The sequence below is a fragment of the Microcaecilia unicolor genome, chromosome 1 (assembly GCF_901765095.1).
Source record: "Microcaecilia unicolor chromosome 1, aMicUni1.1, whole genome shotgun sequence".
Classification (NCBI taxonomy): Eukaryota; Metazoa; Chordata; class Amphibia; order Gymnophiona; family Siphonopidae; genus Microcaecilia; species Microcaecilia unicolor.
Window position 1 is genome coordinate 548,078,974 of NC_044031.1, and position 14,315 is coordinate 548,093,288.

The window sequence follows — 14,315 nt, forward strand, 5'->3', positions numbered from 1 at the left end:
CCTCCCCCCGAATTATGATCTATTCTCCAAATGCTCAGGCAAGTTTTGCAGTTCAAATCACTCAATAGTTTTTAGAACACGTTTTGCTGATTTCGGCTAACCTGCTGCCAACCAGACGGATATTCAGCAAATACACTGGTTCAAGGAGGGATGTATGGCCTGGCGTGGCGCGATAATAATTCAATGTCCTTGGTTTTTCATGATGTATAATGCCATTGAGAAATGCGTGTCTGTAATTCCGTCCAAGGCCGATGACAAGGCATTTAAAATGACTGCTTAAAACATATTAGACCCTATCTAATATTACATTTTGAAACACTTCCACGGTTTATTTACGATATCTTAGACTTAAAGCACGTAAACGGAGTTGGCTTATGACATTCGTATTTCAAATATCTGAATATCAATAATAAACTGTAAAGTATTTCAGCAATTGTTCAGCTGCTGTTAATTGTAAAAATGAAGAAAATATCTAAGTTGAAATTGTATTGTTATCATATATCTTAAGAAGTTATGGGCCCATAATTTTGTCAATTCCATATTTACTCTGTTACTGGTGTCTGAATGCACCTCTTTCCATCCTGCACTCTGCTTCTGCTTTCCTTTGCAGAACTGAAAGGTAAGGGCTGAATAATTCCCTTTCTTGCAATCTGAAAAGTGAAAAAAAAACCCAGGTCTTTTCCAACTGGGCTTATTTCTGACCACAATAAAAAGATTAGATTAATATATAGGCTACTTCATAGGCCTTACCAAATATGGCAAACAAATCAGAGTTTTTATGTCCAGATTTAATTTTTCTTGATTGGGAACATGAAAGTTTGAGCAAAGGAATTCTATAAGGGTGAAAAGCTGAATGTAGAAAGAGAGAATTTAAGTTAGGTGAAAGAGGTCCCCAGACCTGGCCACCACTGGGCAAATGTGCCTACTCTTGGAAAAATCCTTGGGTATGTGGTTTCCTGCCCCCCACATCCAACCATCTGGAAGGGATCTGGGTGTAAAGTGGATTTATCTAGAACTTGTAGGGCTTGCAAAGTGTTGCTTTTCTCTCCTGCAATTATCTTGATGGATGAGTTGTTGTTGAAAGCAGAAAAATAAGCAGTAGACTTCCAACAAGCCTGGCCTGCTTTTGTCACCTCGTCCTCCCCCACTCCCACCCTGGTTTCCCCCAAGGAGAGAAAATCTGTAGGTTGGTGCAGCCCTTTGAGCAATTTGTCTGGAGTCTCCATGTGAAAGGCTGGAGACCTGGAGCCTGTGGCTCCATCAGGTCTTCAAGTGTGCGTGTTAAAGTCATCCTTTTTCTGAAGGTACTGGAAACATGAACTATTTGTATATATTTTTTAAATTTTGTTTATTATTACTATTATTACGATTATTAAGCACTAAAATGGACCCATGAATGGTTTGTTGCAATCTGATCAAGAGGGATTTCTGATGGGAAAAATGTGTTACAATTTGTTTTTTATTAAACTAGAAAGAAGCAGAACCCAAGGGAATGAAAGGTGTCTCTAGTATTTCTTGTTTGATATTTTATGTTCCCTTTCAGAACAGTATAGTATTTACAAGGGAAAAGGAAAGCTGCTCATAAATTCCAATATGCCACTTTCCAAGGACTTTCTCCCATATTGTCCCTCAGCTGGGGTGAGGTGAGAAAGTGAAGGGACATTAGTTTGAAACCAGAGTCCTTAGGCCATCTTACCCACTACAGTTTATACTTCTAAATATTACCTGTGCACAATAAAATTGAATTCTACAAAGTTAGCTGCAGAAAGAGCCTGTTGTGAATCCTGCTTTGTGATATCCACGCAAAAAAACTAGAAATGGACAATTCTTATGTTACATTGATATCAAACTTTCAAGAGTAAATGCATTCTCTTTTTTTTCTTTCTAGGTGTGTTTTAAGACTTTTGGGAGTACGCCAGCACCAGGAGAAAGGTGCAGAAGCTCTGGCGATCATACCGTCGACAAAGATGGGAAGTAAAGCCCTTCCAGCTCCAATCCCCCTTCATCCTTCACTGCAGCTGACTAACTATTCCTTCTTGCAGGCTGTGAATACTTTCCCAGCAGCCGTAGACCACTTGCAGGGGCTCTATGGACTGAGTGCTGTACAGACTATGCACATGAACCACTGGACATTAGGTTATCCTAATCTGCATGGTATAACTAGGTCCACCATCACGGAGATGGCAGCGGCACAGGGCTTGATGGATGCCAGATTCTCTTTTCCAGCTTTACCTTTTGCCACACACCTCTTTCACCCAAAGCAAGGAGCCATTGCCCATGTCATCCCTGCCCTACACAAAGACCGACCCAGGTTTGATTTTGCAAATCTGGCCATAGCTGCCACACAGGAGGACCCACCAAAAATTGGTGATCTGGCCAAGCTGGGCCCAGGACTTGGAAATCCTATCTCAGAGATTAGCAAGTTGTCTCCAGATAGAAAGCCCTCCCGGGGGAGATTACCTTCCAAGACAAAAAAAGAATTTATCTGCAAGTTTTGCGGCAGGCATTTCACAAAATCCTACAACTTGCTTATCCATGAGAGAACCCACACAGATGAAAGACCTTACACCTGTGATATCTGTCATAAGGCCTTCAGGAGACAGGATCATCTGAGGGACCACAGGTGAGTGACACTACTGCATAACTCTTTGTGATCAGCTATAATTAGGGCTTCTAGTCTTTGGTATTTAGAGAAGTACTTTTATGCAAGAGGAGAGGGACTTTGATGTGATCCTATGTGATGATTTTAAGGTGGCCAAACAGGTAGAAAATGCAACAGCAAAAGCTAGAAAGATGTTTGGGTGCATAGGGAGATGAATGGCCAGCAGGAAAAGGAGGTGATGATGTCTGTGAATAAGTCTCTGGTGAGACCTCATTTACAAGCAGATGGTCAAAACCCTGCGCTGTTCCAAACAGCGCTCCAAAAATAGCACTGGAACAGCGCGGGTTGTTATTAGACATATGATCAGATATAATTGCATGCAAATTTAAACACACAATTATCTCTGATCATGGGGTAGAAGTGCGGGAGAATTGTGCCTGAGCATGGGCTCAGCACAATCCTCCCGCACTTGTTTGACAGGTCTGGGCTGTCAAAAGCCCAAACCTGTCAAACACAGGGGCTGGAGTTCCATGGGACCACCAGGCCCCAACTACCCCTGCCCCAAGCAACGGGGGCTGGAGGTTCGGCGGACCTCTGGTCCCCCCCCCCGACAATCCCCCCCAGGTTCAGGGAGGGCTGGAGATCTGATGGGTCTCCAGCCCCCCTAACTCCCCTCAACATTTCCAAAACAGTCCCTGGTGGCCCAGTGGGCGACCAACCCCCCCTGAGCGACAGGGGGGCTGGAGGCTGCTGAACCTCCAGTCCCTCCCTCGACAATCCTCCCCAGGTTTAAGGAGGGCTGGAGATCCAGTGGGTCTCCAGCCCCCCCTAACCTCCCCAGCAAAGGGCTCCTGGTGGTCCAGTGATCAATCTGCCCCTCTCTACCTACCCCCCTACCCACCCGCCTACCTTGTGGGTTGGAGGAGGGAGGTTTCACCCTTATATGGTATGTAGCCCCGCCCAGCGCATCCAAGGATACACTGGGCAGGGCGGGGCACCACCATTTTGTGGCACCAAAGGAAGAGGGGGGAGGCAGGCTACCTCCCTCCTCCAACCCACAAGGTAGGGGGGGTAGGGGGGTAGGTAAGGAGGAGGGGGATTGATCACTGGACCACCAGGGACCCTTTGCTGGGGAGATTAGGGGGGCTGGAGGCCCACCAGATCTCCAGCCCCCCTGTCGCTAGGGGGGGGGGGGTTGGTTACCCACTGGGCCACTAGGGACTGTTTTGGAAATGTTAGGGGGGGGCTGGAGACCCACCGGAGTTTCAGCTCTCCCTGAACCTGGGGGGGATCATCGGGGGAACAGGAGGTCTGCCGGACCTCCAGCCCCCTCTCGCTGGGGGGATCTTCAGGTTTGCTTTGTTAGGGGGAATGGGGGCCTGCTAGCATGCAAATGCATGCTGGACGGGGCTCACCATTCCTCCCCAATGATCTGCAAACCCTAATGCCAGCTCAGAGCTGGTGTAGCGTTTGCTGCGACCAGGGACCCAATCTTTGACGCGCTGGTCACTGATCATTGGGGATATGTTTAGCCCTGTTTTGCATGCATTTGCATGTTAGTTGTGTTCAGAGCCCTTGAGCACGTTGTTTCACGTGCTCAGGGACTCTGATCATTGGGCGGTAGCAAACGCCAGCCCTAATATGGCGCTAACAGCCTCTAGCACCGGAGTTTGCTTTTGATCATCTCCGTATTAGAGTACCGTTTACAATTCTGGAGACCACACCTTCAAAAAGATGTAAACAGTCAGTACAGAGGGCAGTTACTAAAATGGTTAGTGGTCTTCGTCATAAAATGTATGGGACAGACTTATAGATCTCAATATGAACGACTCTAATATCAAATTGTATTTGTTTCCATACCGGCCTTGGCGATCGCCTTTACGGTATTATGTAAGCCACATGGAGCCTGCAAATAGGTGGGAAAATGTGGGATACAAATGTAACAAACAAATAAAGGCAGGCGAGGGAAGATATAATAGAGGCATTTAAATACCCCTATGGCATAAATGCACAGGAAGCGAGTCTCTTTCAGTTGAAAAGACGCTCTGGAATGAGGAGGCATAGGATGAAGGTGAAAGGGAACAGAGTCAGAAGTAACCCGAGGAAATACTTTTTCATGGAAAGGGTGGTGAATTAGTGGAATGACCTCCCAGTGGAGGTGGTGGAGACAAAGGCTAGAAATTCAAGCAAGCTTGGGACAAGTACCTAGGATCTCTATGGGAGAGGAGGGGATAGTATTAATGTGCAGACTGGATAGGTCTTTATCTGCCTTCATTTTTTTTCTCTGTTTCTATAACAGTTAGGTGTTTATTTTCCAGTGAATTTTTTTTTTGGGGGGGGGGGGGCTGAGGGTACAAAAATCAATATTTCTTGGTGTTTTTATGCCACAGGTACTATTGCTGAGTCCCTTTTCTGTGGTTTTAAAAATGTACATTTGTGTCAACACAGAAAAAAACACAATAACTGATTGGAGAACTCAAAACAAGCCAGGGAAGGGGTGAGAGAGTACTAGGGGAAGTGGGTATTTTACCATGTTTATCCAAAAACAAATACTTTTTTTAATTTGTTTTTTTTTTGGGGGGGGGGCATCAGGGGTGTTTTCTCAGTGTTTATCAGTTATAATTAGAGCTTCTGATTTTAAATTTTAACACTGCTGTAGAGATCCTTCCTTCCAGTTGGCTTATACCCGAAAAAGACCAAGGTTGTTTAACTGACAAACATTCTTTGAAAATCGGATCTGCTGTATAGGGAAGGGGTCATGCATGCAATACTGAAAGGGGATCTAGTCTCACTAGTTTTACAAGAACATTTACTTCTGCTGAGGATTCCACCGAACTGAGAGAAAAGAATATGACCATTTATTTCACCGAACATTTAAAAGATTCTGAAAGATAAATCAAACCTGTCTTCTATACCATCATGATGATAGGAAATGCAGATTTCTAATGTTTGTGAGGGGAGGTTGGTAAGAAAAAAATGGTCACATTTCTGGTAGTTTTACGAGGGCCTTATCCTCTGAATGGCTAGAGTGCTGGGTGGTTTGCTGCAAAAGTATTTTAAGTTTTAACATCTTTGCAGCTGTGCTATCCAGTCTCAGTGAGATACTGTCGAGTATAATAAATTTACCAACCTAATAGTACTTAGTAAATATATAATTTTTATTGTGCAGGATGTTCAAGGTTAAAGCTGATTGTGTAGGAGAAGAAGTGGCTTCTGCCCTCTGTAATAGAGTCAACAGCCTCTAAGCTGTTAAAGTCTTTTATAGGCCACCTGCAGAATGATTCTGTTGGCATCAGTAAGTCAGGCATTTGCATAGTGCTGGGTATTTTCACGTACTTAATTTCATATATATATATATATATATATACACTTCTAGGCTATAGGAATGGACTAGGCAAGAAGGGAGCACTTTTTGAAAGCCTGAGGGGTCCTTTTACTAAGCAGCAATAAAAAGTGGCCTGCGGTAGTGTAGACTTGTGAAATTGGTGTGCGCTGTGCCATTTTTGTTTACCACAGTTTGGAAAAAGGGCTTTTTTAAAATGGGAGTAGTAAATGGTCATGCACTAAAATTAAAGGTAGCACATGGTTATTTACAGTGTGTTTTTTTCTAGCAAAAAAGGTGCTGGTATTCAAATGCTAGGCCTCCCTTCAGGAGTGGGGTGATCACTGAGAGACCCACCCCATAATCGCCAGGCCCCTTGCAACCAGTCACAGAATCTATTACAAGACAGAGTTGGTGTGTAGAGCCTGAGTTGTATCATTAAAACTTGGGGTCCGTGGGTCAATTTTAGCAGACAGTGGAAAAGGTGCCGGTACTCAGTACTCCCAAGTACCCCCTCAAAAAAAAAACCCTGGTTATTTACTGCCTGAGCCCTTACTGCCACCACTGACCTAGCAGTAAGGGCTTATGTGCTACTCGTGAGGTAATAAGGCAGCGCACGCCAATTACTGCTGAGAATGCCCCCGGGGTACAAAATAGGCAAATATTTTCTACCAGTGTGCGCCAACTTCGAAACTACCTCAGGGTGCCCACGCTACCCCTGCGGTAGTGCCGATTTGGTGCATTCCTCCTGCGTTTTAGGCCAACCGCTGCTTAGTAAAAGGACCCCTATATTCCAAGCTGTTGCCAGCCAGGGCAATTAAGCCTTGGTAGGAAATTATGTAACTTTTTTTTTTATCATATGCTTTCTACAAGAGACTAACTGAAAACAGAATTAGCTAGGAAATAAAACAGAATGCAAAGAAGAATTTGTTTTACTGATTACAAGAACAGAGATAGAACTGTGTGTAACACTTGTATGTGTGTAGCCATTGAATCCAACCCTTGTATTGATTTTCAGATACATACATTCTAAAGAAAAGCCATTCAAATGTCAGGAATGTGGGAAAGGATTTTGTCAGTCCCGCACTCTTGCGGTTCATAAAACGTTACATATGCAGGTACGTTTATTTTCCAACAGTCATCGCTTACTGTTACTATTCTAAGCCAGTGGTTTTCCAAAACCTGTCCTAGGGGACCCCCGACCAGTCAAATTTTCAGGATTTCCACACTGAATATGCCTGAGAGAAATGTTCATGTTCGTTGGAGGCAGTGCATGTAAATCTATTTCATGGATATTCATTGTGAATATTCTGAAACCTTGACTGGCTGGGGGTTCCCCAGGACAGGACTTGAGAACCACTGCCCTAAGCCATTTAAAGCAATTGCCACATGTCAGTAATTATATTTCTCTGGGAACTGAAAAATGGTACCATCTTTGAAACTTCTATGAGGACATAACTGAAAAGCAAACCACAAAAAGTATCACCTACCACTTGTTCCTTCATCTCTATTTTTTTTTAAATATCTATAATTAGACTAACAGGGGAACTGAACAACTTTATTCAAGGCTTATACAAATATTGGCTGTATCCATGGATTGCCTTAAATAAAGCCAACACTTTTCTTTCCATCAGTATTTTGTTTTTCAAAGTTTTAATTAACACTGTTTTCTTGAGAGCTAGCAAGTGGATTGCCAGTGTAGGTTTATTAGAAAGGGACAAAAGCCAAGTAACCATCAAGAAAACTGCTTTGAAAGCATTAGTGTAATTGGGCAGAAAACGTTTCACATATTTTATCTTTGGGGAAAATACAGAGTGTATCTTACCACAGCTGGTTCTCTGTATGGATGTATTGTTTTGCATTTCTATGCAGCTAGTCATTTTTTTCATGTTAAATACCTAAAATGATTCATTATTGTTTTTTTCTGTATGATTCTAAGGGCTGCATTTTCCAAAGATTTTCTCCTAATTTGTGTCTGAGGACAAACCATTTTGGTAAAATTAGAGTCCTAGGAGAGGAAATCCATGTGGTCCAGAGTTATAAATTACACACAGGCAACAGAATGTGAAGCAAATGTTTAACCCGAGGATCAGTAACAAAAAATTTGTCGTCGTCCCCCCAGCCTTTCATGTTATTTGATGTAAGCGGAAAACTACAGTAGTCTGTAAAGGATTAATCCTTTGCTTGCTTCAAATCTGAACAGGAATCTCCACACAAATGCCCCACATGTGGAAGAACCTTTAATCAAAGAAGTAATCTGAAAACTCACCTTCTTACCCATACAGACATCAAGCCCTACAACTGTGAGCAGTGCGGCAAAGTGTTCAGGCGGAACTGCGACCTGCGGCGGCACAGTCTGACTCACAGCCCCCGGCAAGACTTCTAGAGCTACCCAGCCAGGACCTCACTGTCCCAACCCCAGCCAGGACTGACCTTTCCCACTCCAACCAGGACCTCATTGTAACTCCTTAGTTGGGACTAGCCTCTCACCACAGGCAGTTCTGACTTCTCCTTCCTCAGCCGTCATCTATCTCTTGTACCATGCAGACTTCCCTCATCTGACTCAGCTATGACATTTTATCCAGTCCCAGTCAGAACCTCACTCCTACCTCAACCAGGATTTCACACTTGCCCCATCCTGGACCTACCTCCTTCACTCCATCCCAGGGATTGCGTAACCCAGTCCTTAGGACACACCAAGCCGGTCTGATGTTTAAGATAGCCACAAGGGATAAGCATGCAATGATTTTGCATGGACTACCTCCATTGTCTGCAAATCTATCTCATGTATATTCATGGTGGGTAGCCTGAAAATCTGTGACTGGGCGTGTCCAAAGGGCTGGGTTGAGAACCCCTGGCCCATCATATTTAGGTTCTTACTGTCTATCCATATTGAGAATGTCACCCATTCCAGTTAGGTTTTTTCCTGCCAGCCCAGTTTTTATTGCTTTCCCTCACTGGTCCTCAGACAGGGCTAAGGCTCTTACTATTTCTGCTCAAGGACTTGACTACCTAAAGAGCCTGAGCCAGATGTCTGTACATATGGCAGCTCATTTTAGAGCTCTGTACATAGTGTTTTCTATTGTCCCGTTTCAGTGCACAGTGATACAGAAATTGGAAAGTCAAAATATCTTTAAAACTGTATTTCAAAATAAATTGTTCTTTTTCAAGTACCAGGACTGGTGTTTTATTTTGGTTCATCCATGATGGCTCCTGTTCCACCACACTTCAGGTGCCGTGAAAAGACACAAAAGTGATTGAGTCTAGACATGGAATTTATAGTGTTTTCACTCTGCTTGTAAGGATCTGAAGGGAGGTTTTGTTTTATGCATTTCACTCAATCTTATATACTGTAAAATAAAATTTAAAGTGGTCTCTTGTGCTAATGAATTTTGCAACTTCAGTTATTATAATAGTTTTTTTTTTACTTTGAATATTCCTGTATATTTTATCTAGATTATACTTTAAGACAAGTTATCCCATGGATGCAATATAAATATGATATATGTTACGGTATTAACCACGCTAAAGCTTAGTGGGCTTATTAGTAACATATTTTCTATCAGAATACATACTGTAATTGTGAACAGAATAACATGATTAATTAGACTATGTATTTGGCAATTGTAAGAAATGTTTTCCCATTCTGTGCCTATGTGAAAAATCTTTATTGAATAAGGAACCTTGGTTCGGTTGGACATCAGCCTTCAGCAATTCAGCACAGGCTATCTAAAGGGAAAGACTCCATTGTTATGGCTCTAATAGAAACAGGAGGATGTGCATGGTTACTATACATAAGGTTCAGTTAACAACTCAGAGTAAAAAGTCACAAGCTGCATTCAGTAACTCTGCTTCTGCTAGTACATTGGTTTGCATAATCAAATGGGGGGAGGGGAGAATGTAGTGTAATGCAAGGGTGTTAGGTGCCCCCCCCCCCCTCCTCTCCCCCATTTAACTTCCAGGCTGCTGGGTCCCCTCTTTTAATTTTGATAATTAAAAACAATAATCAGATGCATAATATCATACTTTTAAATGCTAAACTTTGGGGTGTGTGTGTATGTGTACTTTGTAGACGGGTGGATGAGATGAAGGAGGTTCCAGGCAGAGAGAGGGGAATAAGAGACCAGAGCAATTAATTTAGGATCTCACAGTATCATTCTGGCTGTCAATGAAAATGAAATGAGGAAAAGATACAGGGGCAGTGTCAATTCTGCCCTTCCTAATCTGGTTATTAGCCATGAAAGACATTAGTAAAAATCCCCTGTGGCAACTTTCTCTGGAAGTTAACACCTCCTACCCTCATTAGAAGGAAATGCCATACTTCCCTACAGTGTTTATTGGACTCAACCTCCATTTACTGCTAAACAAACTGAGATGCACTTGTATCCATACAAATCAAACATCCTGGTTAACTGCATAAATGTTCTTAGATGTAATATAGACATATACTGCAAACCTACTATATCAGCAGTTTATAATTTCTAGATATGATTATTTTGTATATTTTCCTATACTAAGCCCAAATCAGTCTAAGTATCAACCTGATAGCTTCAGGATAGCTTTTACATTCTGGGTGGAGACATCTGAAATATTGAGGTAGGTTGCTTGGGGGTCCTCTACTTTACTGTAGATATTGAATGACAGTTCATTGGGTATTACCCTCACTTTGACTTCTTACAATCTTTTATAGGAAAGCTTGCAAGGATGTATTTTATTCAAGCCTCAAATTCATACACAGAAATGCCAGTAGTGAAAAGCTCTTTTTAGTGGTGGTGACATTTCCCCTCTAGATTGGTGGTTCTCAACCCAGTCCTTGGGTTTTCAGGATACCCACAATAAATGTGCGTGAGATCAATGGAGGTGATGCATGCAGATTTATCTCTTGCACAAACCTTTTCTATAGATGGGAAGTTGGTAGAACTAGAGGGCATGATATGAGATTGAAAGGGGGGCAGACTCAAGAAAAATGTCAGGAAGTATTTTTTCACGGAGAGAGTGGTGGATGCTTGGAATGCCCTCCCGCAGGAGGTGGTGGAGAGGAAAACGGTAACGGAATTCAAACATGCGTGGGATAAACATAAAGGAATCCTGTTCCAAGGGAATGGATCCTCAGAAGCTTAGCCGAGATTGGGTGGCAGAGCCGGTGGTGGGAGGCGGGGCTGGTGGTTGGGAGGCGGGGATAGTGCTGGGCAGACTTACACGGTCTGTGCCCTGAAAAAGACAGATACAAATCAAGGTAAGGTATACACAAAAATTAGCACATATGAGTTTATCTTGTTGGGCAGACTGGATGGACCGTGCAGGTCTTTTTCTGCCGTCATCTACTATGTTACTATTCATTATAGGTATCCTGGAAACCTGACTGGCTAGGGGTGTCCCAAGGACTGGATTGAGAACCTCTGCTCTATAATTTTCAGGCTCTCATCTATGCCTTTAAAGTTTGGTCTAGAGTAGACCTGGGGAGGGTGGGGGGGGGGGGGTGAAAACAGGCCAGATTTTCAGGATATCTCTAATGAATATGTATAAAATCAATCAATATTGTGGTTCCACTTTAATTAGATTGTGAACCCAGTTGTTGGAATTGATAATGAATATGTATGAGATAGATTTGCATACAATGGCGGTAGTCAGCATGCAAATCTGTCTCATGTATGTTTATTAGGAATATCCTGAAAATTTGACCTGTTTTCAGCCCTCAAGGACTGAACTTGGACAACCTTGATCTAGACAGTAACTCAGCTTTGTCCTAAAAGCATAACTAACTGACTTGATTTGCATGAGATATATTTGCATCCATTGAAAAAAAATCTATTATCTCAGGGCTGGCTTAACCATCATGCAAACTGGGCAGACACCTAGGACAGCAGCTTTGAGCTGTGGAGTTGGCAAAGAACAACAGCAATGAAAGAATAGGTTCTGATAGTCGCACAAACTTAAAGAAACATCAACATGTTCCTTTACCTGCAGGAAGAGTGGGTAGTATTCATATAGCCCACATAGCTGGGTATGTGATAGGTACATTTTTTTGGGGGGGGGGAAACTGCCCTCAACTATGCAAATATAAAATATTGATGTCCAATAATGTGTTTTACAGCACTCTGAAGAGCAAGGCGGTTTATTAAAACAAGAACCCAACGAGGACACTTTTCGACCAAAGGCTGAATCAGGGGTAATACTACAATACAAACATACATCAAAAAAATTACAACCATAACAAATTCTAATCAAAATAATAAAAACATATGACGAAAAATGGCTAATAAAACAACTAATAAAAAGACATGGAGTCATGCAGGCTGAAAAATTCATAAAGCAAATGAATCATGCTTACTACTAACTACTAATCATTTCTATAGCACTACTAGACGTACACAACGCTGTACACATTATATACAGGTACTTCCTCTGTCCCTAGGGGGCTCACAATCTAAGTTTTTTGTACCTGGGGCAATGGAGGGTTGAATGACTTGCCCAAGGTCACAAAGAGCTGCAGTGTTGAATCGAACCCAGGTTGCCAGGATCAAAGCCTGCTAAATCAGAACACAAACTGTACAATAATACAGTGAACCTTAATAAGGTGTAGATGTGAACATAATAAAACAGCTTTGTAACTAGTACGTTATGTGAGGTAAGGGAAGCATGCTAGGGCTCTGAAAGTTATCTGAGTAGGACAGAAGAGTTAAGGTTATCCAGGGGGGTGTTGACTTGGGAGGGGCATAGGCATGTCAGGCAATTAACACACGTGGGTTATAGAATATTAGCATTTCCATGCCTAACTGCCTAAAGTTACACATGCGCATTTGCACCAGCCACAAATCTAATGTAAGCGCTCATGCCAAAAGTTAGGCATGTAAATATGGACGTATGTTAGTATTTTATAAGGGCAGTTGCGTGCACAACTGCCATTACCCCTAAGAGCCTAATATGTTGCGCAAGCAAATCATTATAATGCATCTGGGTTTGTAGGATATCTGTCTCTGAATGCTGAATGTATGCTTCCAGACTCTGCAGAAATAACATTTTTCTGCACCAGATAGCATACCTCCTCCACAGTTTCCATATTCTTAGCTGTGTCTGTGTTCTCTGCTATGGTGGCAGATGTAGAGTAACCTGCTTACTCTTGACTGAACAGGTCTGCTGCTCTTAACTGCGGTATCCCTATACTATCTGAAATATAATGAGTTACAAAGTCTTCCATGACTATAACCTTATCAAGGAAGGGGTGATTGTTTCCCAACACCTCAAATATCTATGGTTCTCAATGCTTTTACATGTGATGATTTGCATGAGTGGCAGTGTATAGGTGTCACGCTTCAGTGGTACTTCTAGGTTTAGTGAGCCCTTGGGCCACTGCCGAGGAGCGGCAGGAGAATCACCCGAACACAGGACAGGCAGAACAGACCTCCCGGCACCCCGGGTCGGAACTCTTCAGCAAAGGCTGCCGCCGAGGCAGCGCAGGCAGGAACCAACTGGACCAGAAATAGCCCAAACTTCACCTGCACTTAACCAACATTCTGCTGGGGTTGAGCCCCAGAGTGCGGGCAGTCGGCAGGACTTACTGGGCAGGGCAGGAAGCAAAACTGCAGGGACCAACATAAAGGCTCCAGGAACCCAGCAGGAGCCGGGCAGGCCGCCGGTAGCAGAGCAAGGCAGGAGACAAGCCGGGTCTGGGCAGGCAGCAGACAGAAGAGTAGGTCAGAAGACAAGCCGGGTCTGAGCAGGCAGCAGTCAGTAGAATAAGTCAGCAAACAAGCAGGGTCAAAACCTAAAACAGGAAAAAGCAGCACTGTAAACGACTTCCACAAAAGTAAACTCCTCTGAGGACCTCTGTTGCAAGGCAACTAGGAACCTTTCCAGGCAGCCCACAAGGGAGTTCCCCCGGTACGGATACTGTTTGGTTCCAAAAAACTCCCAAAACAATCTGGAGAGCTGGAAGATCCGGACTGGACCGGACCAGCATATCTTCTGGAACATGGGAAACGGTAAACCATCAGTTCGCAGCATTCCCCAGGTCTAAACCCCAGGGACCGAGGTGACTGCGAGCCAGGAACCTGGGCACAACCGTGACAATAGGTTCCACTCACTGTAATTCATTATATTTTAGATATTGTGGAGAGACAGCAGTTAAGAGCAGAAGCTCTCCAGTCAAGAGTAACTAGAAGCAGGTTATTCTACCTCTGTCTGTTGCGGCCTATACTAGCATTTCAAGGGGCCAATTCTTCCACACAGCTGGACCTCCACCAGTGGTCAGGGCAGTTCTCCACTTAGAAACTAGCTTCTCTTCTCTGCCAGCTAATGCTGTTCTACACATAGGACTAGATTCAGTAAATGGTGCCCAAATTTGAGTGCTGAAAAAAATCCACACCGAGCGCTGCCCTACGCCATTTATAG

The 14,315-nt window shown here is 43.3% G+C and overlaps 1 protein-coding gene across 4 annotated transcripts in view; it reads left to right on the top strand.

The window, feature by feature from the left end:
* Positions 1–9,087, top strand: part of OSR2 (odd-skipped related transciption factor 2) — a 22,837-nt gene extending 13,750 nt beyond the window's left edge. For 3 of the 4 annotated variants that reach the window (XM_030217195.1, XM_030217201.1, XM_030217185.1), the window contains exons 2-4: positions 1,889–2,623; positions 6,943–7,042; positions 8,128–9,087. In XM_030217195.1, coding sequence (XP_030073055.1) covers positions 1,968–2,623; positions 6,943–7,042; positions 8,128–8,310 — 939 coding nt within the window. In that variant the 5' untranslated portion in view covers positions 1,889–1,967 and the 3' untranslated portion in view covers positions 8,311–9,087. The remainder of the gene's footprint in view (positions 1–1,888; positions 2,624–6,942; positions 7,043–8,127) is intronic. The other variant, XM_030217207.1, reaches the window with a different exon arrangement.
* The last annotated feature ends 5,228 nt before the right edge of the window (positions 9,088–14,315 follow it).